Source organism: Capra hircus, assembly GCF_001704415.2.
Source record: "Capra hircus breed San Clemente chromosome X unlocalized genomic scaffold, ASM170441v1, whole genome shotgun sequence".
NCBI lineage: Eukaryota > Metazoa > Chordata > Mammalia > Artiodactyla > Bovidae > Capra > Capra hircus.
This window is the reverse complement of record NW_017189516.1, coordinates 22,984,509-23,011,076: the sequence shown is the minus strand read 5'-3', so window position 1 is coordinate 23,011,076 and position 26,568 is coordinate 22,984,509. Positions and strand designations below refer to the sequence as shown.

Genomic DNA, 26,568 nt, shown 5'->3' with positions numbered 1-26,568 from the left:
TGTCACAACTAGAACAAGGGTTACTACCAGTATCTAGTGGATAGACACCAGGGATGCTGCTAAACATCCTACAGTATACAAGGGGCACTACCCACAACAACAAATCATCTGGCCCAAAATATTAGTGCTGAGATTCAGAATCCCTGTTTTATAAATACATACTGAAATTATTTATGGATGAAATGTCTGGAAATAATTGAATATAGTAAGGAATTAGGTGTAGATGGCAGTGTATTGGCCATGAGTTGATAATTATTGAAGCTGATAATAGGTACGTGATGGTTCATTTCATCATTATCTGCATTTTTGTGAATGTTTCAAGATTTACATAATGTAAAGTTTAAAAAGAAAAAACAATCATGATCACCAGGTTAAGGTGTTGTTAGCCCCATCAATTTTATAAGGGAATTTTATCAAGTTCCCTATCAGCCTTTCACAGCAGGTTTTAGCAGTCATTAACAAATGATCATTGCCTGTATCTATTAAGGGCTGCAAAATGGTAATTTTCTGATTTTTTCATTCCTCCTATGTTTATTAATTGGATTTCTAAAAAGAACTTTCTCACATCAACTGTTTAGTTCCTTTGAAATACAGTTAGTACAGAAAAGGTAGAATAAATACTTAATTCCTTGCCTTTATTTCTCAGCTTTTAGAGTGGTTGCCCTTATAACCTTTAAAGATGACCAGTAAGGTTTCTAATTTATATTTTTTATGAACTTAAGTGCTTAAATGTGTTTTGGTATTTTTCAGTCTATTTGGAGTCATTTTTCTTTCTGATACTCGTATTATCCCATTCTTGGCCATTGGGAGCCACTTCACGTTGATTTTTGCTGATCTTATTTTTAGATTTTTATTACAGAAAACTTCATATGCATGAGTAAAATAGTACCATGCTGCCTCATGGCCATCACCGGTTTCAGCAGTTATCAACTCATGGCCCAACTTGTTTCATGTGCACCCCGACACACACCATCCTCTCCGCCCTCCCCACCCCCAGGATATTTAAAAGTAAATTCTGGATACCATGTCATTTCATTTGTATTGTAAATATTTCAGAATGTACCTCTATAAGAGAAAATTCTTTAAAATATTTAGAATTATCATACCAAAAACCCAATAGCTTACATTGTTATATATTATTATATAATTCCTTAATATTAATATTATGATCAGTATTCACATTTCCCGGATTGTTATACACACACACACACACACTCTTTGCTTGTTTGAATTGAGAGTCAAATAAAATGAAAGAAACAGATAATTGATTTAGTGATTGGTTGATGTCTCATTTAATCCAAAAGTTCCTCCTGTCTATTTTTATTTTTCTCTACAATATTTATTGTTGTTGAAGAAATTTGCTTATTTTTCCTGAAGGATTTTCTATGTTCTATAATGTTGATTATGCCCTGTGGTTTTTAAAATATTGCCCCAGAACAAAGCAAAAAAATGAGTTCTGCTAGACCCTGTAGTTCCTGTAAGTGGGTAGTTAGATGTTGATCAGTGCTGTTAAATACAGATATAGTATGACTCACGTGTAACTTTTAAAAAGTGAAATTAATTTTAATACTGTATTTTGTTTAACCCAGTATATCCAAAAGAATTAACATTTCAATGGTAAACATTATAAAATTTATTGATGAGATATTTGACCAGCTCTCTGTACTGAGTTTTCAAAATTCATTATCTGTTTTACACTTCTAGCATATCTCCATTTGGATTCTAAATTTTCTTCAAAAATACTTGATCTGTATTTAGATATCCTAAAGTTTACAATTGAAAACGGAGAACCACATACCCAAGTTGTTCCAAATATACTTAGTTTAGTAGTCACTGAATTGTCAGTTTTTAAATTTAAATTATCTAACATTCAGTAAAATAAAAACTTTAGTTCCTCAGTCACGCTAGCTGCATTTTTCATGTTCAGTAGTGATGTGTGGCTTATGGCCAGTATATTGGATAGCTCAAATCTAAAGGTTTGATTAGATTCAAGTTTTGGGGTTTATTTGGTCAAGACTGCTTCAAATGAGGTTGTTACTTCCATCAAGAGGTTTATAACATTTGGTCAGTGGCTCTTTTTGTGTAGCTTGCAGCCATGATGATTATTGCTTAGACCCATTATATAATTTGTCAAGGGTTGCAAAATGGTCATCTTAGTCTATCATTTCTTTATTAGCTAGAACACTGTAAAGAGATTTTCTCTCATCAATTATTTGGTTACCCTGGGGTATTTTGTATAGGAAAGGCAGGATATATGTGCTGGATTCTTTCTCTTTATCAGTTTATAATGAGTTGGTTCTTTGTCATTCTCAAGATATGGCCACCGAGTTGTTTTCATGTTGTTATGAACTTTTAGATTTAAACATTTGATGTGTTGCACTCTTATGATTATTATCCTCATTGTATGAAGTCGTTGGCATCTTTGGCCCATGGGGACTCATTCAAATTGGCTTCTGAATAATTTTGACACAACTCTTGCACTCTCTGATATATTCCTTGATTTCTGGTGTGTCCATCCAGGCTCATCCTTTACATTTTCCACCCTAGATATGGAATTAGCCATTTCTCTGAAAAGCTCTGACTTCTTTCTCAGTTCAATTCAGTTCAGTCGCTCAGTCGTGTCCAACTCTTTGCGACCCAATGGACTGCAGCACTCCAGGCCTCCCTGTCCATGGCCAACTCCTGGAGTTTACTCAAACTCATGTTCGTTGAGTCAGTGATGCCATCCAACCATCACATCCTCTGTCGTCCCCTTCTCCTCCCGCCTTCAATCTTTCCCAGCATCAGGGTCTTTGCCAGTGAGTCAGTTCTTCCCATCAGGTGGCCAAAGTATTGGAGTTTCAGATTCAACATCAGTCCTTCCAATGAATATTCAGGACTGATTTCCTTTAGGATGGACTGGTTGGATCTCCTTGCAGTCCAAGGGATTCTCAAGTTTCTTCTCCAACACCATAGTTCAAAAGCATCAATTCTTTGGCACTCAGCTTTCTTTATAGTCCAACTCTCACATCCATACATGACTACTGGAAAAACCATAGCCTTGACTAGATGGACCTTTGTTGGCAAAGTAATGTCTCTGCTTTTTAACATGCTATCTAGGACTTCCCTGGTGGCTCAGATGGTAGAGCATCTGTCTACAATGTGGGGAGACCCGGGTTCGATCCCTGGATCGGGAAGATCCCCTAGAGAAGGAAATGGCAGCCCACTCCAGTACTCTTGCCTGGAAAATCCCATGGATGGAGGAGCCTGGTGGGCTGCAGTCCATGGGGTCACAAAGAGTTGAACACGACTGAGCGACTCCACTTTCTTTCTAGGTTAGTCATAACTTTCCTTCCAGGGAGCAAACATCTTTTAATTTCATGGCTGCAGTCACCATCTGCAGTGATTTTGGAGCCCAGAAAAATAAAAATCAGCCACTGTTTCCACTGTTTCTCCATCTGTTTGCCATGAAGTGATGGGACTGGATGCTATGATCTGTTCTTCCTAACCTTGTATTTCCTATAAATTGGAAGTTTGAACTGTTTTAGAGGCTTGATACGTTTGTGTTAAGTAATTTTTTTGCAAGAACATTTCACTGCATACTATCCCCCAGCCCCATCCCTGCCTCCGGCTGTGCTGAGTGATTTGCAGAATCTTAGTTCCCTGACCAGGGATTGAACCTGGGCCACGCCAGTGAAAGTGCTGAGTCCTAATCACTAGACCACCAGGAAATTGCCTACTGTGTACTTTATATTGCTGGAGGCACGTGTCAGTGTCCTGCTATGCATGATGCTAAGTTTGAGCCTCAGTTAAGGTATCTATTGCCAGATTTCTCAATACTAAGCATACACTTTTACCATTGTAAGTAATAAGGAATCTTTAGGGTGACTTTTTGGCATCTTGTGAATATCTTGTTCCCCTAATATTTCTTTTTTAACCCAGTGGCTTTCACATTTTGATTCATCTTAATTTTGTTTTATAATTATGTAAATTCGTCATTTGATTCTAAATCCAGAAGTATAATACAAAGTATGTGAAGAGAAGTTTAGTTTTCTTTTCTTGTCTAACTTCATTTCCCTCTATGTGTGACCATTTTAGTTTTTGGATTATCGTTTTGTTGTTGTATGTTTAAAATACAAACATACTTATATGCAAATATATTCACATTCTCTCTCTTAGATAAAAGATAGCATTCTGTTGTGTACCTTTCATATTTTATTTCTACTGAATCCATGAATCACTCCATAGCAATATATATAGAGAGGGATGTTCAAAAAGGCTTTTCTTCAAAAATGTGTGTGTGTGTGTGTGTGTGTGTGTGTGTGTGTGTGTGTGTGTGTCCATCCTTCCTGTGCTTGAAGTCATTCGGTGGCACCTCACCTACGATAAAGCCCAAATTTCTTACAAGGCATAAAAGACACTTTTATCATTGGGCTTCTTCATGTGCCTCCAGCCTTGCCTCTGTCTAGTGTACATGCACGCACATACACACACACACACATACACACAACAGTTGCTACTGTTGCCATGTTGAATTGCCCTTTATTTGGCACTTATTTTTTTTTCCCTGCACCGCTTGGTTTGCAGAATCTTAATTCCCTGATCAGGTATTGAACCCAGGCTCCAGCAATGAAAACACCAAATCCTAACCACTGGACCACCAGGGAATTCCTGTTTGGTTTTTGAAGTTCATTAAAGTTGGTTACTCTTTTGAATTGCTTTCATTTCCTTGAACGAACCATGGATAAACCCTGGCTTTGCATGTGATATGTGCATAGAAGACTATTCTTTCTCTCCATTCTCACCATTCATCCTATAGGCCTGAGCTTAAAAATATTCCTGAAAGCCTTCCCTAGCCCGTATCTGAGTAAGTGCACTTGTGTGCTGACCCATCACCATCTGTTTGTGATTGTTTGGTTATTCACTATATGAGATTGTTTACTTATATACATTCCTCTGTTACTCCATGAGCTCTATGAGTACAGGAGCCCAGGCTCACGAGATAAGAGGGGCCAGTGCCTGGTGTTGGAAGGCATTTAGTAATATTTATTGACTAAAAGTGACAGAAAGGCACAAGCCCAGATATGCATTGCAGTATCCATAAGACTTAAAACCAAGTTCAAGTGGAATTTGCTCAGGTGTAGTGATCTGAGCAGAAAATATGCATTGTCGTATTCATTGTACAGCTGTAGATGAGCCTGTGTGGGAGCCTGTAGGTCACCCTGAGATGGTGCTCGCTCATGACCTTGGCTGAGAGCCGGAGAGGGGCACCATCAGCTGAGAGATGGAGAGGCTGACAGGGCCTGGGGGAAGGGCTTTATTATTGTTCAGATGCTCGGTTGTGTCCGACTCCTTTGTGTCCCCACGGATTGCAGCACACCAGGCTTCCTTGTCCTTCACCATCTCCCGGAGCTTGTTCAAACTCACACCCAGTGAGTCAGTGATGCCATCTTGTCCTCTGTCATCCCCTTCTCCTCCTGCCTTCTATTTTTCCCAGCATCAGGATTTTTTCCAATAAGTCAGCTCTTCACATCAGGTGGCCAAATTATGGGAGCCTCAGCTTCAGCATCAGTCTTTCCAGTGAATGCTCAGAGTTAATTTTCTTTAGCATTGACTGGTTTGGTCTCCTTGCAGTCCAAAGGGGAAGGGCTACAGATGAGGAAAGTGACGTGAGCCTGTAATTTCTAGGGACAGTGGGAAATGGTTACTTTGGTCAGGATCTGATGAGAGCAGCAGGGTTGGGAAAAAGAACCTGCCTTCTGCATGGGAGCAGGCCCCCACTGGATCAGGTATCTCTGTAGGGGCCTGGCCCTTCTTAATGCTGCTGGGCCTGGGCTTTGCAGGATGCCCAGGCTGAGGAGGAAATCAAGCAGGAGATGAACACGCTGCAGCAGAAGCTGAATGAGCAGCAGAGTGTGCTCCAGCGTATTGCTGCCCCCAACATGAAGGCCATGGAAAAGCTGGAAAGTGTCCGAGACAAGTTCCAAGAGACCTCAGACGGTAAGAGTTTCTTCTTTTACTCAGGCCTAAGATGAAGGCAGGAGTCTGGAGGTATGGCAGGGGCCTATTGTACATACCAACAGCTCCTGTTCTTACATGCTTTCTTACTCAAAACTCCCAAGAGCCCTAAGTAGTAGGGAATTATTACATCTGCTTTAGAGTAGAGAACTGCTGAGGTTTAGAGAAAGAATGACCTGCCTAAGGTCACACAGCATGTGACCAGCCCACTGGACACAGGTGATTGTGGAATTGTCTTCCTGGGCCCCTCCCCAGGCATTCCTCTCCCTGTGGGATGTCCCTGCTCTGTGTATAGTCACTTGTTTTCGCCAGAGTATGGATCTCAGCCTTGGCAGAGCCTGGGTACTGAGAGGTCACCTGTCTTTCTCTTGTGGTAGAATTTGAGGCAGCCCGAAAGCGAGCCAAGAAGGCCAAGCAGGCATTTGAACAGATCAAGAAGGAACGCTTTGACCGCTTCAATGCCTGTTTTGAATCGGTGGCCACCAACATTGATGAGATCTACAAGGCCCTGTCTCGTAACAGCAGTGCTCAGGTAGGCTGGAGCCCCTTGCCCAAATGACCCTTACCCATCCTCATTTGACCGTCCCTCTAGGCTTCCTGTCCTCATTCCCATCTAGACCTGACCCATCTCCTTTCCCCCTAGGCGTTCCTGGGCCCTGAGAACCCTGAGGAGCCCTACTTGGATGGCATAAACTACAACTGTGTGGCTCCTGGCAAACGCTTCCGACCCATGGACAACTTGTCAGGGGGCGAGAAAACAGTTGCAGCTCTGGCCCTGCTCTTTGCCATCCACAGGTAAGGCTGTGCCCCCTGCAGGGCAGTTGGTGGAGACTGTGCTGAGGCCACCAGAGGCTCTGGGGTCCAAGGATATGCATAGATCTGCAGAGGTGAAGATGATCTGGTGGACTCTGGATTGCATCTGTTTCCCTACCTGCTGCAGCATATCTGTCCTTGGTTTCCTGGACTTATCTTCCCAATCCACCGTCATCCATTCTGCATGCCCTCCCCTGCATGTATTCAGTCCCACCTCCAAGCTTTTGCTCACATGGTTGCTGGCTCATAAGCCCTTTCTTTTCATGCAAATCTAGCTTGACCGTCACCTACCACCCCTTCACATTGCATTCTCCTCCTCCTGTTCCTCTAGGAAGCCTGCTTCAACCACTGTGGCATACCCTGACCTCCCCTTCCTAAATGCCAACGGTCCTTGAATCTGACTGCCCCCTACAACTTAGTGCTTGATTGTACAGTGTCAGTCAGTGAGCATTTCTTGATGGCTGCTCTTTACCATCCTGTTGGGGGATTAGGGACACAGATGAGTCAGACATGGTTTCTGTCCTCGAGGAGCTCATGGTCTAGTGGAAGCCAGATGTGTAAACAGTGAGCTAAATGTTATAACTGGGTGAGCGTGTGTGCTGTTGGATGCACAGAGGAGAGCCACCAACCCAGTCTGGGAGGGTGTGGGTGGCCAAGAAAGGCTTTCAAGGGCTGGTGACACTTGAGTAGGAAATGCAAAGGATAAGTAGAAGTTAGCCAGGGAGACCAGTAGGCATTCCAAGGCAGAGGGTACAACATGCACAGAGACAGGGAGACATGGTGTGAGTGGGTAGGTGGGGTTCAACCTCCAGGTAGCTTGGTCAGTATGACCAGAGCCTAGGACAGCTTTATCTCCTCAACCAACCTGGACACTCCAGAGAGGACCATGTCTTTTGGTTCTGCGGGATCCTGGAGCGCAGAGATGGATGCAAAGGAGGGTTCGGTTGGTATACTGGCCTTTAGGGACTCAGGCAACATTCACACCTGGGGTTTTTAGTCTCTGAAGAAACGGAAGGGGGTGCCAGCCTGTGTGATGGGCCCTAGGGCTGTCATGCCCTACCTCTGCTCCCATCAGTATCAGCTTACCTACTGGTTCCCTCCCAGCTACAAGCCAGCCCCTTTCTTCGTCCTGGATGAGATCGATGCTGCCCTGGATAACACCAACATTGGCAAGGTGGGTGCAAGGAAAGTGGGGCCCGGGAAAGAGGCCCCCAAGTCGGGGCTGGGTTTCAGGGAACAACTCCTGAGTGTGCCCTAGCCGTTCCTGCCGCCTGTTCTCTGTGCCCGGGAGGCTGGGCCGAGGGTCATCCACACTGTACTAGTCAGTAGCCTCCTCTCAGCCTCTCTTCCCTCAACCCTCCACCCCCTACCCTACCCCACCTCCCTCTGGTTCTGACTGTATAAGCCAGGGAGTGTTAGGGCTTCAGCCAGCCCTACTAAATGCTTGGTGGCCCCTCCCACAGGTGGCAAATTACATCAAGGAGCAGTCAACTTGCAACTTCCAGGCCATCGTCATTTCTCTCAAGGAGGAGTTCTACACCAAGGCTGAGAGCCTCATTGGAGTCTACCCTGAGGTAGGGCGGGCCTGGCTCAGGAGCCAGCCCCCACTCCCTGCCTGACTCCCCAGGGCAGGAAGGGAAGGCTGCAGTGGAGGGGCATGGGGGGTGGGGGAGCATAGGGACTCAGTTCATGAACAGCCTTGTTGGAGCCCTGTCCTGGAGGCTTACCAGCCCAGCTGGGCAGGGCCATTGGATTTGGTGACAGGTAGAAAGGCAGGGCAGAGGCACCCAGACAGAGAAAAGGACAAAAGTACAGAAATAGGCAGGTAGAGAAGGCACATGGGACTGAGCAAATCTTCTCACACCCAGAGAACCAGAGCCTGGGCTTTGGGCAGGTATGTAGGGAGGAGGGTTTGAAGCTCCCCAGTCCTAGGGCACTAGACCCCTCTTAATTCTCTCCTTACAATTTTATTTTTCTTTTTCTCCCTCCTCCTTCAGCAAGGGGACTGTGTGATCAGCAAAGTCCTGACCTTCGACCTCACCAAGTACCCAGATGCCAACCCCAACCCCAATGAGCAGTAGCAGTAGTTCTGCCCTCCTACCCAGTCTGGATCCTTAAGCTGCCCCTCTCCCAATCTCTGGATATTTGGTTCCCAACCTTCCCCTACTTCCTGTCCCTGTTTGGTGTAATCATGGGATTTAGGCACTGCTATCAAGCACGAAGAGGAACAGAGGTGATGTTAGTTCTGGAGCAAAAATTCCTGAGTTTCAGGGAGCATCCTGGCCTCTGGAAGGAGGTGGTGAGCTGAGCTGAACTGAGCTGAACAGGGCCATCTGTCCATCCCCCTTCCCTCCCTTCCAGACCTTCTCCCATCATCCATAATCATGGGTCCTCTGGGCCCCCTTGCATTTTGCTTATGTGTGAGTATGTATGTGTGTGTATATATGTCTGCATGTGTGCATGTGGGTGTGCTTGCAAAATAATAAAGATAATAGAGACCCATTTTAGAAGGAGCCTAGGCTGAATTTGATTCCAAGAGAGCTTAGTATGACAGCACCCCGGAGCTGGGCAGAAGTATTCCGGACCTCATAGGATTCAGGCAGTTACGTGAAACTGCCCTCATTCATGTTTTCATTCATTTTGTGTGTTAATCAGACACATACTGAACACCTATTTGTCAGACTGTATGCTAGGAATACAGAACTGAGTCAGACATGATCTCTACCCTCCTACTAGGAAGATGCTAGTTCATGAGTTCCCATGGTTAGGTGAATCAGGTATAGGTGCTTTGAATTTGAAAAGAGGACGATCACCTCCAGGCTTTCCGGAGGTCACTTTTGAACTGGACCTTAAGTTGGTAGGATTTGGTTGGGTACTAAGAGCAGAGCCTGGGCTCTGGGGACAATTCTAGTCCCATTTTTTATTACTTTCTAGTTTGATGCTGGGCAAGTCATTTGACCTTTCTGTGCCTCAGTTTCCTCATTTATAAAATGGGGCTAACAGTATTTACCTACCTCATAGGATTTAGTGATGTCAAACTCCTCACTGGAGGCCTTATCCTTGCTTAGAGCCCAGTAGGTGCCAACACCTCAGAATACAAGTCTTCACATGCCTAACGCCTGAGGGTTTCTGATCCCAATTGTTAAGGACAGAAGGAGCCTCCAGATTTGGGAGATGGTGAATGCTCTGGTTATTGGAGAAGTTCCAGGGCATTGATGGGGTTTACCTGGTAAGTGGAGGGCCTAAGGAACCCTGTAGCTTAAATCACATAGAACTGAGTGCCTAAATCTCAACCTGGGTTGTGAGGAGGTAGGGGAGAGGTAGCCTGGGCCACATCCTGGCTAAATGTGTGTGATGTTCCTTTTGGGAAATAACTGTTAGTTGCAGAGGCAGCTCAGTGTGCTGCCATGAGATCAGTCTTTGCTACTTCACATATACCATCAGACCATCACCTTGTCCTGATCTGTATACTACATTTTTGTTTTTTAAAAGTTTAATCAATTGTAATTACCGAAGTAATGAGTGAATTTTCTTTTTAAGAAATTAGATTGTTGCAAACAATAGTAGTCATTCAACTACCATTCTCCCGTCCCATCTAAATTGCTGTAATGTCTGTTGTACATCCATCTTAACTTTAAGACTTTTACATGTGAATTCATTGAATATATTGTGTTTAATGCAGATGATATATTGACTCATTCTGCAGTTTTCTTTCTTTGCTCAGCTATATTTTTGAGATTTATGCATGTTGCTAAATGTAGAAGCAGTTCATCCTCTGTAATTGTTAGGTGGATTGCCATTATGTGACTCTACCACATTTTATTTACCCATTTCTCATGTGATAGACTGTTTTCTGTTTTTGCTTTTATAGGATGCTAAGCAGGAGCATTTGTGTGTGTGTGTGTGAAAACTTACCTAGGGTAGATTCCTAGAAATTGAATTGCAGAGTCATAGGCTATTTATACTTTTGTTTTTAATAGATACTGCCAAATTGCCCTCCTGTACTACTTACCCAGTATTTTTCTTGAGGTTGTCTTAGGTCTAATATTGTTATCTACTTTAGTTTCATCCTAAGTAGCGATAACCGTGAAACAATGGGTTTGATGTGCTAAGTATGTATTTTCTAATACATATGAAAAGGGACAACTATCAAGACAAAATAAATTTATCTGTGTTCAACCAAAGAAATCACATACCACTTGTGGTGTGTGTGCCATAATTTGGGAAATGCTGGCATATGTGGAAAAGCACAATTTGGGAGTCACCCTGATTCAAATCCTATCTGTAGAAACTTGAGCCCGTTATTTCACCTCCCTGAGCCTCGGTTTCCTCACAAAGGAAAGGAGGTAATATACACCTACCTTGCAGCCATGTAAGGAAGATGAAATATATCTAAAGCAATTTGGCTGACATCTAGATCATCACAGGCTTTTAAAGGTAGTAATTGCTATTCTTCCCACTTTACAGATGAGGAGACTGAGGCCCAGGAAGGTGAAGTAACCCAGCTACCAGGTAGCAGTGAAGGTTTGAACCCAGGCCCTCCAATTCAGTCTTGTGTTTTCTCATTGTGAGGGTGGTTATCAACCTTGGCTGTTCACTGGAATCACCTGTGAAGCTTTTTCTTTTTCTTTTTTTCTGTCTGCACTGTGTGGCTTGCAGGATCTCAGTTCCCCAACCAGGGATTGAACCTGGGCCGTGGTAGTGAAAGCCCAGAATCCTGACCACTAGGCCACCAGTGAACTCCCTCTTTTTCCTTTTTAAGAATCAAAGCAATATATATACCAGTTAGAAAATAAAATAATACAGAAGGGCTTATAATGAAAAGCAGCAGTTCCTTGCTGCACTCCCATGTCCAAAGGATGTGGAGCTCCTTGCTCTGGTCCCACACCTGGAAATCTAATTTAGTAGGTGTGGATGATAATCTGGGTAACTGCCTCAGGCTAAGGCCCTGGTACATGGGAACAAAAGTGCTACAAAGGATTTAAATCCTGAGGCTCAGAGAGGTGAGATGACTTGTCTTGAGATCCCAGTGGTTCCATTGCAGAGTCTAGACTTCAACTAGGATCTCCTCTGTTTGCCCAGTGCTTTCTCTTGTGTCACAGTGCCTCCTATCATCACAAGGCAACACATGCTCAGTGCAGGCTGTGCCCAGAAGAGAGCGGACACTCGTGTGTTTCCAAGAGCCAGCTGGACCTGAGTGAAATCCCTAGGGCTAGTTGGGGGACACTGGGTTGACTCCCTTATGTTCTGGACCTAGTGGCCTTAGTCTGGGGACACAAACATGAACCAAATCTTTATCCTGTCCTTAAGGAGTTCAGTGTCTAGTTGGGGAGGCAATTCATAAACCAATGTGATCAGCGCTGTGACAGGAGCATGGATATAGGAAGGGCATCTGGCTTAGGTAGAGGTTCAGGGGAGACATCCTCTAGTCTAGGGGTGAAACCTGAGCTGAGTCTCAAAGGGCTGGTAGGAATTAGCCAGTTGAGTTGGAAGGGATTTCCAGGTAGTGGGAACAGTATGCACAAGACCTGTGGTCAAGAAACAGCCCACCAGTTCAGAAATACTGAGCCATAAGGTTTCCTGGGCTGGGGAAAAGTAGCAAGAAGTGAAGGTGGAGAGGTAGTCAGGAACCAGATTTGAAGAGAGTCGTAAGAGCCTGGCTATAGAACAGACTTACCTCATAGAACAGTTTGGTTCCCTCACTGGCTGTATACCAGAAACACATGGTGCATCCTGGATGACATCCCCCTACCACCACCTAAAAATTCAGTTTCCATAACTGGGTAGGGGCCTCAGGATCTGGAGAGCTTATAAATGTGAGGATGTAACTAGGGTGCAGCCAGGTTTGGGAACTGTGGGTTGGAGACAGCAGAGGAGACTAGATAAGAAACAAGCCCCTTTCTGGCTAGCCAGTGTGAAAGCAGATTAGGTTAGATGCTCAAACTATATGCTTCCTTAGTTTCCCAGTTCAATTCTCACACTTTTATATTTGCCTGTTTTATCTCTCCAAATAAGCTATAAGCCCCATGGGGGTGGGGCTATCTTGCTACTAGTATACACCCAGCAAAAAGCACAGTGCCTGACCCCAAATAGACATCCAAAAAATAGTTTTTGAATGAATGAATGCATGTGTGAAGGAGAAAGTGGAGACATATTAGTTAGGGAACTATTGAAAATACTAGTCTACTGAAGGGCAAGGGCAGTGGGACTGGATTGGAGATGATAAGGTGTGAGCCATTAAAGGAAGAGGTGAAGCAGACTTGGTGACTGATTATTGGATGTGAAGTGTGACTGGGAGGATAGAATGGATGCTTGTTAATAGCCAAGATTCCTACTCTGTCCCAATCATTCTCTTTCATCATCTATCTGAATCAGAATCTCCCTCCAGCCTCCTCAGCAATTGAAATTCCTCAAGTTAAGTAAGCATTCTGTGTGTGCTGTGTGGTCTCCCCCTCCTCCCCAGCCATTGATTCATTCACTGAGTTCAATAAATCTTGGCTAAGCACCTCCTGTGCCCTTCCAAGGTGGGACTCTTGACTCCCTCTTCCCTACCTCAGATGTTTTTGAGGGCTTCCCCAGATAAGACTTACATCCCTTATACAGTAACCTAAAGGGAGATACTCAACAACACCAGACCTGTAAGGGAACCTACAGACTTCGTCCAGTCCCCTAAGAAGAAACTTGCCTAAGGCCCCACTACTAGGAAATGTAGGAGCCAGAACTGGAACCTAAGTTCCCTTTCCACATTGCCCCTAGAGCCTTGATTTCTCCCATTGCAGATCAGAACAGGCAGAAAAGGCCAAGGAGAAGGTTGGCTTTTGAAAGTCACTGGTACTGGACAGGCGAACAAGAAGCTTGCCAGTTACACTGCTCCCTTTTGGAAGCCCTCAGCAGACCTGCCATGCCCACAGTCCCTTTTAAGGGGTTTCTTAAGCATGAGTTGCCATGCTCTGTACCATGTGACCTCACAATCCTGGCCACAGATGACAAAGTTGGGATAGTATCTTACTCATGGACAGCCAGTCTCTAAGCTGGATGATGGCCTATTAGGTAGACTGATGTAAGAACTCTACCTCCTAGCCATGGCCTGTATGAGATGGCAAATGTATGAAACAATCAGATCCTTTTTCAGGGAGGCTGAAAGTGAGGCATTCAGAAGAAATGAACAATTAGAATTTAGCAAGGCAGACGTGGTGGATGAAGAATGTCAGAAACTGAAAAGCAAAAACAAGGAGAAAGCTGCAAAAACCATGAGGCATGTGAGAATGTGGGGCCACAGGTAGCAGAAGCCATGAAGCAGCAAGACAATGGGCCAAAAGGACACAGAAGCCATGAAGCAATAGGAGCCACGATGTAGCAGTAGCCTAGAGGAACAGAAACCATGAGACAAAACCCTGAATCTGTGAGATCCATGAAGCAGCAGAAGGCTTGAACAGACAAGATCCATGAGGCAGCAGAAGAAATGAGACTGCAAGAGCCCCAAGGTAGCTGCAACCTTGTGGCAGTGAGGCAGCAAGAATCAAAGAGGCAGGATAGACCAGGCAAGCAGAAATTACAGCACAGAGAAGCCCCCGATTAATTGAAGCTGAAGCTGCAGGAGCCAGGAGGCCCAGAAGCTGTGCCCTGAAGGCCACTGGCTGGCGTGGAGGGGAGCAGAGAGAAGGTAGTCAGTAGCAGTAGGAGGAGTATAAACACTGCCAGAAAGAAGTTGAGTCACCATTTTGAGAAGCACTAGAGAAGGGAGCAACAGATGCCTGCAGCTGAGGGGGTGACAAGATAAGCCAGGCTCTAGCGCTGCTTTGGATCATAAACCATTTTCAAGTTTCTGTTCTGTGAGGCTGCCTGTGTAGCTGTTTTTGTCTTCCTTATTTCCCTGTGAATGCTTCAATAAATCTCCATCACTAAGCTGAGTGTGTCTGTTCCTTATAATCTAAAAAAGGTTAACACTGGTGTGTACTTTAGATGGGTGGAGAATAGGGCAGAAGATCTTACAGGTAGGTTTGAACCAAGACACAGGTGGAAATTCATTCTTCTCTCACACCCTCCTGGCACAGGAACTTTTCATTCACTTACTCATTGGCTGCTTTTCCTCATCCAGTCATTCATTTATTCATTACTTCTGGATAACTCATTCATTCACTTATCATTCATGCAGTAGTATAAGCATTTGCTCATTAGTTCTTTCCAGTATTCACTTAGTCATCACTTTGCCATCCATTCATTCAGCAAGCATATATTGAGCTCCTGCAGCATGTCAAGCCCTGTGCTTGGTTCTGGAGATAAAATATATTCCCTATACTCCAGGAATTCAGTTTACCTGAGGGCTCAGATAATTAAGCAGATATGTGCATCAACTGTGACAAAAGAACTGACAAGTGTAGATGAGGCAGAGTAGAGAACGTGACCATTAGGTGGTTCTTCCTGGGGTGGGGTGGGGGTGGGGTGGGATGGAGGGTATTTTCAGGAGAGCCTTAATAGAGAAGGGAGCACTTGAAGGAAGAATTTCTGTTTACCATGTAGAAAAGGAGGAAAGAATATTGCCAACGAAAGAATTGCTTAAGAAAGATACATAGTGTGAAAGCACATGGGTTTTGGGGGGACCAGTGGAAGAAGTGGAAGCCAGGCAATCACACTTAGCTTTCATTCTATGGGCAATAGGAAACCGAAGAAGGGTTTGAAGCAGAGAAGTGACAGATCGGTATTTTAGGAAGATGACTCTAATAGCTGGTATGAAGGATGGTTGGGGGCATGAAACATTGACATAAATAACATATGAGTAGAGAACATGCATGTGTCATAGAGGCATGAATGAATACTCAGGAGTTAGTGAGAAGGGAGAAAGTTCTGCCAGTGGACTAAGGAAGACTTTGGAGGAGGTGGAATTTGAGCTAAGCTTTGAACAATAGGGAAGATTCCAACTAATGGAGATAAGGAGTAATATTTCCAAGCAAGTATGGCAAGTCTGGGTTAATGAATATTCCAGTTTGACTGCAATAAAGCTACCTTTAAGGGGAGAGGTAGGAAAGGAGACTGTAAGGTTTCTCAAAGATTTTTATATTCTGTTACCATTAGGTCTGCCAGGAACAAGGGGATTTGGGGGGAGGGAGTAAGTGGTGGGCAGGAATGTCCTTTTTCTGTTTTTAAAAATTAATTTTAAATATGTGTTCATTTTAAAAGAGAAGTAATGCATATACAATGTTCAGAAAACAAATCAATAAACCAGTACCAAAAAAGTACTGACACACATGTGCCCCCATCCCTACTCTACCATCTTGTTATTAGCATCCACTTTTAGTTATTTCTTCTGATTGTTATTTCCATATCTAAATAGTATTCCATGTGATGTGTCTTTCATGTCCTGCTATGACAGATAAGGATTTAGATAATTTACACCAAGTTCAACTCTTGTCCTTCCTGCTTCTAATATGATTTAGTTTCTCTGTTAAATAACTTTTCTGAGGGGTTTCCCTGCATGATAGCACAGTTGGTAAAGAATCTGCCTGCAATGCAGGAGACCTCGGTTCAATTCCTGGGTCAGGAAGATACCCTGGAGAAGGGATGGGCTACCCACTCCAGTATTCTTGATCTTTCCTTGTGGCTCAGCTGGTAAAGAATCCACCTGCAATGTGGGAGCCCTGGGTTTGAGCCCTGGGTTGGGAAGATCTCCTGGAGAAGGGAATGGCTACCCACTCCAGTATTCTGGCTTGGAGAATTCCATGGGCTGTATAGTCCATGGGGTCACAAAGAGTTGGACATCTACCATCTTGTTATTAGCATCCACTTTTCATTATTTCTTCTGATTGTTATCCCTACTTCTAAATAATAAGCTATATGATGTGTCTTTTATATCCTGCTATGACAGATGAGGATTTAGATAATTTACACTAAGTTCGACTCTTGTCCTTCCTGTTTTTAATATGATTTAGTTTCTCTATTAGATAACTTTTCTGAATTTAAGCAACACTGTGATTCCTTGTTCCATGAGTGAGAGACCATTTTTCTGAACCAGAACTTTGTTAGATGAGAATACCTTTCCTATTTGCCTTCTTCCCCGCTGTTCAACCTCTCAACTTCTGTCATCTGGTCTTTTATATATCAAAGTTGGTAACATTGAATTCTATTCTGTAATCAGATTAAGGCTTTTTCTGTGTGTGTTGTCTTTAGTTTGATCCTAGAAGTTTAAAAGCAATAAACAGTTATTAACATGACTGTAAATATTGTTCATTGCAGAGCCAATCGATGTACTTTTATAATTTTTTCCTTGTAGCAATTTTTCGTTTTTTTGGAAGTTTCTAATTCTGTTTCTCTTTTACTATTTTACTTTTTTCATATTTTCCATTTTTTTTTTCAAAAATCTCTATTGCATTAGGTACATCAAGTCTACCGCCCCCCAAACAAAAAAGACCCTCTTCTTGGAACCCTCCATCCCTTTCTCAAATCTGGACTAGTTGTTCTCCAGGCCTGATGCATGACTGTCATTTTGGAACTTTCCTTTGCAGCTTTCCTTGGTTATATGACTTTACTGGTGGTTCCCATTGTTTTGATGGTATACATCCTCAAGTAACTTCTCAGAAAGGTTGTATAAGAGATAGACTTCCTGGATACTGTATTCCATTCTTATGCTTGGATACAAAGTTTCATTTCTTGTGGGCTTTTTTTGTTTGCTTGCTTGATTGATTGTGGTTTTGTGGCTGTACCTTGAGGCATTCGCAGGATGTTAGGATATTAGTTCCCTGACCACGGATTGAACTCATGCTCCCTGCAGTGAAAGCACAGAGTCTTAACCACTGGATCGCCAGGGATGTCCCCTAAAGTTTGAGATTCAAAACCATTTTCCCACAGAACTTTGAAGTTTCATTGCTCTTATGTAAATATTAACACATTTATTTGTTCTGTCTTTCTGGGACCTCAAAGACATGAATGTTAGATTTTTTTCTTATAGTGTCACAGGTCCCTGAGCTCTGTTCACTTTTTTCCTAGTCTATTTTCTCTCTTTTTCTAGACTGGGTAATTTCTGTTGTTCTATATTCCAGTTAACTGATTATCTCCTCTGTCCCCTCCATTTTTGCCATCCATCCATTTTGTTTGGGTTATTGTATTTTTCAGTTCTACAATTTCCATTTGATTCTTCTTTATATCTTCTATTTCTTTACTGACAATTTGTATTTTTTCACTTGTTTTAAGCATATTCCTTATTGTCCATTAAAGCATTTTTATGATGGGGCTCCGTAAAAACCCTTGTCAGATGATTTTTAACATATCTGTCATCATGGTGTTGAGTCTATTGAGTGTCTTCTCATTCAAATTGAGGTTTTCTTGGTTCTTGGTATGATGAGTGATTTTCAGTTGAAACCTGGGGATTTGGGGTATTGGGTTAAATATGAGGATTACTTAAATATCTTGTTTTACCTTGCCTCCTCAGACACTGTTCCAGCAGTGAAAGAGGAGACACTGACTTGTTACTATCAGTTGGACATGGAAGTCCAGTATCCCCACTCAGTGTCTGTTCATACCCCAGAGAGAGGGTTTCCTCATTACTCTTAGATGAGGGTGGAAGTTCTGGCTCCCCACTCAGCCTTCCCAAACACTACCCCAGTGAGGAGGGGAAGAGTTACTCTTTATAGCCAGCAAAGGTAGAAGCCTAAGCTCCCTACTTGGCCTTTGCTGGTGGGACTACAGTTTTTCCTGTGGTGTTTGGCTGGAGTAGAATGGTTATTATCTAATTACCATCTTATCCAGCACCAAGTCTAGGATATGTGAGGTAAAAAGGAAACTGAAAGAAATCACCACCACGTTGCTCCTCTGCTACTGAGGCCCTCAGCAGGTTTGCCTTCTCTCCACTTCTCAGTCTTATGTTTATATATAATGTCCCAGGATTTTAGCTGTACTTGGGGAGAGGAATAGGGAAAAGTACTTCTACTCCATTACTCCCCTCTTTAAATAGTAAGTTTTTGAAAACTGTGTGTGGTGTTTTAAAATTTCCTAATTATGTGTTTAAGTTTGGGGATTTGTCATTCATTGCATTGGTCATTGGATAGACCTCTTCATTTTGAAATTCTTTAATTCTGGAAAATTCTCATATTCTTTGATAAAATTATTTGGTACGTTTCTCTTTTCTGTTTTTGTTGTTCTCTCCTGGAACTCATTAAAGTGGAATGTTAGACTTTCTGAATTGATCTTTTGTATTTTTATCTGTTCCATCTACTGCTGCCACACCTCCTACCTCCTTCCCTCTCCCCTTCCTAGTTTTCTCTCTCCCTTTGTTTTTGTTTACTTTCTGGAAGAAGATTTAACTTTATTTTCCAACTCTTCTCTTGCATTTCTTTTCTTCCCTTCTTCTTCCTTCCTTCTTTTCTTTCCCTCTTTCTTCCTTCTTGCATTGGGTCTTTGTTGTCCCACGTGGGCTTCCTCTAGTTGTTGTAGGTGGGGGCTGCTCTCTAGTTGTGATGCACAGGCTTCTCTAGGCACATGGGTTCAGTAGTTGTGGTTCACTGGGTCTAGAGCACAGGCTTGGCAATTTTGGCGCACAGGCTTGGTTGCTACGCAGCATGTGGAATCTTCCCGGACTAGGGATGGAATCTGTGACCCCTGCATTGGCAGGCAGATTCTTAACCACTGGACCACCAGGAAAGCCCTGCATTTCTCTTCATTTTACCAATCATATTTTACAATTTCCAAATATCCATTCATGTTATCTTTCCTTATATCATCCTGTACTTGTTTAATGGATCTACTATTATCTTGAATCTCTCTTAGAGTAATAGAGGTATTTTTATATATCATTGTGTTCTTTGAAATATTTATTTCCTTTGGGATTTGTTTTTCCCCCATTTGCTTATTGTGGTCTCTTTCAATGTGTAATCTTTTCTCAGATCCCTGGTAATGTATAGTGGTTTGCTCATATTTAAGAACACAGCAATAAAATTGGATTCAAAGCTCTGTGTATGGGGTACAGGGCTAGGTGACTGGTGGCTTACCTTTAGAATGATTGGAAAATAGCTGACTACTATGCTGCACCAAAACATAAAGATCTTTCTCTGAGCTTGTTCAGTTGCCTTAGAGATGAAATGTCTGGTTTTGCCTAATGGGTAGATGCCTGGCTACTGTGAATTGTACACAGAGGGTTGGGTTAACAGTTCAGTATACAGCTTCCCAATTTATCACCCTGTTTTCAGACCAACATCTCACTCATACTCTATATCATACCTGGCTTTGTTAAGACCCAAGACACTCCAGGCTACTCCACAGAAAGATCAACTCCTCCTCAGTGGCATCACCTCCATGCATACTCCAGGCTGTGGCTTCCTCTGCCATGCTTCATCAGTCATCAATCCTCCATTTTCTTCCTATCTTCCAGACATTTGGAATCTCTTTTGCTGATGGACCTGCTCCTGACGGACATTCTCTTCATCATTGTGTTTTTATACTTTTTTTTTTATTCCTTTACTATTATTTTAGCAAGGTTTCAGGTGGGAATGGAGATAAACATGTGGTAAGTCTGCCATCTTGTCCTAGAAATCTACTAGTCTACTTATAACTGTTTATTTTTTACTTTTCTGATAATAATCTTCATATCTTTGAATAATATACAATTTTTTTCTATTTATCAACTTACCACTTTTAGACATTATCTGTTATTTCCTGCTGCTATTACCACCTACTGCTCTCCTCCCATGCCCCCAATATAAGACATGTCATTAATTATATGTCCTCTATTTCTTACCTTTGTACCTTTAAATAATAGATTTATATTCCCTCTTTCAATCTCTCAACTTCTCTCATTTATGTTTTTATATTAACAAGATTAATAATATTTATATTCTGTTCGATAACCAAAATTAAATCATCCATACTTTGCTAACAGGTCATTCTAAAAGGTTTAAAGTCAATAAAGTGTTTATGTTGTTATGATTATGTAAATGTTGTTCCTAATGCTCCAGTGTCCTAGGATTACGTTTCTTTTCTTATACAGTTTTTGTTTTTTCCTGGAGTTTCTAATTGCCTTTCTTTTTTCCTTGCGTTGTCTGACTTTATCTCCTTCTTAAGTTGTTCCAAATTCTTAAGGAAAGTGTAAAATCATTTGAATCCCCTTTTTCCCCAGATACCTTCCTCCTGGAGCCCTCCGTCTTCCTGCTCCAATTTGGACTGGTTGCTCTGTAGGCCTGCAGCACAACTGTCATCCTGGGACGTCCCTTCATTACTCTTCTGGGTTGGACCCAATCTTTCCTGGACCTTATATCTTCCTCTTTGTTAGTTTACTCCTTTGTAGTGGCCTTTGTAGTTGTTCTCCACCATCCATTCCTCTCCTCCCCCATTGTATTAACAGCTGTGCAATTTGAGTGGAATTGACCCCATTGCCAGCTCTAGGTATAGAGCTTTATGATATAAACCAATCTGAGTAATCTCCCACGTTATCACAGTGATGATTGGTTCAGAGATGATCCAATCACTGAAGCTTTTTGTTCAGATTTTGAGGGAAGACATAGCTGTCTTCCCTTGGACAAAGAAGTATGTAGTCTGATTGCTGTTAGCCACCTTTTGAGCATGTGGAAGGCTTACCTGAGAATGGAGCTGACAAATGGAGAAGGCAGTGCCAAGAGAATTACAGAGAAATGGATCCATATTCCTGATCATACCGGGCCTGAAGTCTTCCCTGCCTATGGACTTGTCAGTTAAGTGAGCCAATAAATTGCATTTATTATTTAAGCCAGTTTGAGTTGGGTTTTATATTGCTTGCACATGAAAGCATTATAACTTATGTTGTTGCTGTCTCCCTTTAGAGAAGGAATGTGCATTTTTTGCTTATATGAGGCACTATATTGTGAAAGCATATTTTTAGAGTAAATCTGAGATGAAAGATATATGCTGGATAACCAAAGGAGTGAACTCTATTGGCTGCCTAGTATTTAAATCTTCATCCTGTTTGGAGGGATTCCTCTTCGTGTGAGTCTCAATGAGAGACAGACCTCCACTTCCTCTGTGGAAACCAAAGGTAGTTATACTTCCTTTCCCTGCCCACCAGGCGGCAAGGACCGAATATTCTATTCATAGCTTTGAATCCAGTGTGAACAACACAAAGGAGACAGGAATATATAATATTAACAAGTGGATGACATATTAGGAGAATATGCTTGCAATATGTAAAACTGACAAAAGATTAATAACTAGAAAAAGAAGATAGTAAATCCAAGAGGAAAATGGGAAAAGGAAATGAGTAATTAACAGAAGGAAAAACTTGAATTAACACAAGGGGAAACTTGAATACATTAAGAGATTTTCAACTCTGCAAATAGAGAAATGAAAATTAAAATAACATTGAGAAATCACTACAAGAATGGCAACATGGAGAAAGTCAGATATCATCAAAGCATTGATGATAAGAGGAAAAGGAAACTGGGTGGAGTGTAAAATGGTACAGGTGTTCCAGAGAATAGTTTGGCAGTATCTCCTGTAGAGTATATGTATACCCTACAACCCAGCAGTTGCACTCCTGGGTATATATTCCAGAGAATACTTAACATAGGTCATTAGGGAAATATAGTTGAGGTGGTTTATTGCAGCATTGTTTATGCTCACTTGCTTGCTTAGTCACTCAGTCATGTCCAATTCCTTGCAACCCATGGACTGTAGTTTGCCAGGCTTCTCTGTCCATGGGATTTCCCAGGCAGAAATACTGGAGTGGGTTGCCATTTCCTTCTCCAGGGGATCTTCCTGACCCAGGGATCGAACTACATCTCTTGTGTCTCCTGCATTGCAGGAGGACCCTTTACCACCAAGCCATTGAGGAAACCAGCATTGTTTATGATAGTGAAGAATTGAAAGCAATCCAGGTGACCATCACCATGGGACTGGATAAGCAAACTGTGATATATTCATAGGATGGAATAAACAATAAAAAGAAAATAGTTGAATTTACATGTAGCCACGTAAGTCTCTAAAACTTAGTGTTGAGTGGTAAAGATAAAAAAGAGAATGAGGTTTATAGCACAAATTTACCATTTGTATAAAACAATAATATCATGGATGTGCACATATGTAAGTAGATCTATGGAAGATGAATTGGAAGTGTGTATGCATGGCATACATTAGAGTCACTGAGCTGGGCAGGAGAGTGGGGGAAGGGGTGGAAACTGACAGGGAAAAATAATGCTATAATCAAATCAAGCAAAAGTGGGGCCTTGAATGGACTGATGAAAATAATATGCCATGGACTGAAGAACATGATTAACACAATCCTAAAGTTGACAACAAATAAATGAGAACAGACAGATGATTAGAGTTTGTCTTCAGTGGCATGTGATGATAGGATGATGTCCAGGGGTCAGAGCAGCGGGGCTTGCAGTGCCCATAGCATTTGGATCCAGTTGTCCCCACAGTGTGGCCGTAGCTGTGGCTTCTGCCCGATTCTCCAGACTTCTGTGAGCTACAAAATGACCTGGCAATAAGTCCCTCTTCTGCTTAAGTTAACTAGAGGCAGCTTCTGTCACTTGCACTCAACAATCCTGACTGATACATCACATATTTTCTTGGAAGACATTCTCAAGTAACTTCCTAAGAAGGTAAATTTTGTGGTCTTGGCATATCTTAAAATGTAGCGTTATTTTACCTTTATATTTGAATGATAGTTTGTCTTTAGAATTCTATATTAAAAAACAGTTTGCCTCTGAATTTTTTAAGTACTGCTTTTAGCATGTAGTGTTACTAATTGGAAGTCGGGTTCTCAATTTTTGTTGACGACTTGTTTTCCCTAACTCTGGAAGCTTATGTTTTTTTCCTTCATACTTTTTTTTTTGAAAACACTTTTATACAAAACATTACAAAAATATTCTTTAACATTAATTTTAGAATCTATACATACTAATACAAATGCTCTAGTTTATTCATATGAATTGCCACACAGCATTCCACAGACATTCAGGTTGTTTATAGTTTTTACTACTATAAATAATGTTGCAGTAAGCGTCCTTGTATATGACTCTTCATATACATGGAAAATTCACTAGGAAACATACTTAGAAGTGGGATTTCTGGGCTGCAGAGTATGCATAGCCTCTGTTTTACTTTGTGTGTGTATGTATGTGGTAACAACACAACATGAGATCAACCCTCTTGATAAATTTTGAAGTATATATTATTGTATTATACACTGTAAGTACAGTGTTGTATAACCACATCTCTAGAGCTTATTTCTCTTACTTGACTGAAACTTTTATGCCCATTGATTAATAATTCTGTTTACCCCCATCCCACCAGTCCCTGAAAACTATCATTCCACTCTTTGTTTTTTATTCGAGTATTTCTGATACTCAAATAAGTAGAATTGTGCAATATTTGTTTTTCTGTGATAGCTTATTTCACTTAGAATAATGTTCTCAAGGTTCATCCATGCTGTCACATATTTCAGATTTACTTTTTTAAGGTTGAATAGTATTCACTGTATGTATATGCAACATTTTCTTTATTGGCTTATCTGTCAATGGACATTTAGGTTGTTTCCATATCTTGGCTATTGTGAATAGTGCTACAGTGAACGCTGGAGTGCCAATATTTATTCAAGACGTTGACTGAAATTCTTTGGATAAATATCCAGTAATGAGATTGGCGGATCATATAATAATTCTATTTTGAAAATTTTGAGGACTGTCCTTACTGTTTCCCATAGCAGCTATACCATTTTGCATTCCCATCAGCAGTGTGCATGAGTTCCAATTTCTCCAACAACATTTGTTCCCTTTGATTTTGTTTTGTTTTTGATAATTTGGATGTGCTGCTTCTTCTGGTTTTTGGAACTGTTTGAGATATATTGACTTGTTTTTTAAATATTGGTAGAAATCATCATTGGAGCCATGTTCTATGTTTTCTTTGTTGGGAGGTTTTTGATTACTGATTCAGTCTTCTCAGTAGTTACAGATCTGTTCAGAATTTCTATTTCTTCAAGATCTAATTTTGGTAGGTTATATGTTTCTGGGAATTTATTCATTTCTTCTACGTTAAGCTATTTTTTGGCATATAATTGCTTATAATTGTCTTTTGATCTTTTTTTGTAAATTTATTTATTTTAATTGGAGGCTAATTACTTTACAGTACTGCAGTGGTTTTTGCCATACATTGACATGAATCAGCCATGGGTGTACATGTGTCCCCCATCCTGAACCCCCCTCCCACCTCCCTCCCACCTCCCTCCCCATCCCATCCCTCAGGGTCATCCTAGTGCACCGTCCCTGAGCACCCTGTCTCATGCATCAAACCTGGACTGGCAATCTGTTTCACATATGATAATATACATGTTTCAATGCTATCTCTCAAATCATCCCACCCTCACCTTCTCCCACAGAACCCAAAATTCTTTACATCTATGTCTCTTTTGCTGTCTCACGTATAGGGTCATCGTTAGTGTTTTGAAATATTACAATGATGACCCCCAAAGTGTGTATTTTCCCCCACCTGTTTTACTGGGCACCTGGTGGTTGGGCCTTTTCAACCTGAAGACTCATATGCCCCCTCCTCCAAGAAACCAGTTTTATTTCTTTGCAAATTTTCTCTCATCTATTTTCCCTGTTCCCTTCCTATATGTCCTGTTAGTAGGATTTAAGACCTCCTGGGTCATTTTCTTTTCTTTTTTTTTTTTAAATTTTTTCTCATATTTTCCATGTCTTTCCTTTTTTGTTCTGCATTCTGGGACATTTTCCTGACTTTATCTTCTATTGAACTTTTTCATTTTAGGCAGTCATTTAAAAGTTCTAAGTACTCTTTCTTAGTCTCCAAAGATGCTTTTTTCATAGTATCTTTTTTTTTTTAATGGATGCAATATCTTCTCTGTATGTGTGCTTAATAGAACTTTATCGGAATCTTGGGAATAACAGATGATAATTACCAGGCCAGAAAGGAAAACTAAATGGATACCAGATATTACCTCTCCAAAAGAATGTCACCTATGCCCCTCAGGAGGGAGCCACTTATTGGATGTCCCTACCTGATACCACATATGGGAAAGATTATCCACCAACTGGATGATGTTTGGCCGTATGCTCCCTACCTAGAGTCCAGATCTCCAGCTCTCACCTTGACATCAGAGAGAGGAGGTCACTGTTCTGTTCCCCACTCCAAGGTCAACCGTACTTCCTGTGCCAGCACAGCACTCCCCATATCCTTTTTCTTTCTGGAACATTCTCACACCTACTTCCTGCAGTGGTGACCTGATCCGTGTGGCCTGTCCAAGGCAATCACAGTAGTCAGCAGCACATTTCACAGGGTGGGTTTTTAAAGTTAAATAACAATATATGTAGTAGAAATAATCGAGCCTAGTTCCTTTTTACCATCTTTCTTCCAACAGGAGCCAACAGCAATCCAAGCCTGAACAGTTCTTGATGGTTCATACTACGTATCTTCTGTGAGCAAAGGCTATGCACACACATCTCTCAGGAACAAATAATAATTCTCATGGATAGTCCAGTCGAAGCCCATGAATAGGATTAAAAAAAAGAACTCAGTAGAAGCATAACACTGTTAGTTCAGTTCAGTTCAGTCGCTCAGTCGTGTCCGACTCTTTGTTAAAGTACACCCAAATTACATCACTGGTCAGAACACTTAAGATTTATATCGCAGTAGATAACATTTGCTGAGTGCTTACTCAGTACCAGGCTCTTGAATTACCTTCATTTCATAAAGAAGGAGAGTGAGTTTCCCAGGTGTCTATTGCACAGGGTCACAAAGCTAATAAATGGCACACAGGAAATTGCACCAGGACTGTCTAACCAC

The 26,568-nt window shown here is 41.8% G+C and overlaps 1 protein-coding gene across 2 annotated transcripts in view; it reads left to right on the top strand.

The window, feature by feature from the left end:
- The window catches only part of SMC1A (structural maintenance of chromosomes 1A), a 47,002-nt gene extending 25,482 nt beyond the window's left edge, over window positions 1-21,520 (top strand). Inside the window, exons 20-26 of one of the 2 annotated variants that reach the window (XM_013976542.2) lie at window positions 5,823-5,979; window positions 6,375-6,529; window positions 6,641-6,792; window positions 7,915-7,984; window positions 8,274-8,384; window positions 20,168-20,302; window positions 20,912-21,520. In XM_013976542.2, coding sequence (XP_013831996.1) covers window positions 5,823-5,979; window positions 6,375-6,529; window positions 6,641-6,792; window positions 7,915-7,984; window positions 8,274-8,384; window positions 20,168-20,302; window positions 20,912-21,064 — 933 coding nt within the window. In that variant the 3' untranslated portion in view covers window positions 21,065-21,520. Of the gene's footprint in view, window positions 1-5,822; window positions 5,980-6,374; window positions 6,530-6,640; window positions 6,793-7,914; window positions 7,985-8,273; window positions 8,385-8,807; window positions 14,717-20,167; window positions 20,303-20,911 lie in introns of those variants that run through there. The other variant, XM_005700868.3, reaches the window with a different exon arrangement.
- The last annotated feature ends 5,048 nt before the right edge of the window (window positions 21,521-26,568 follow it).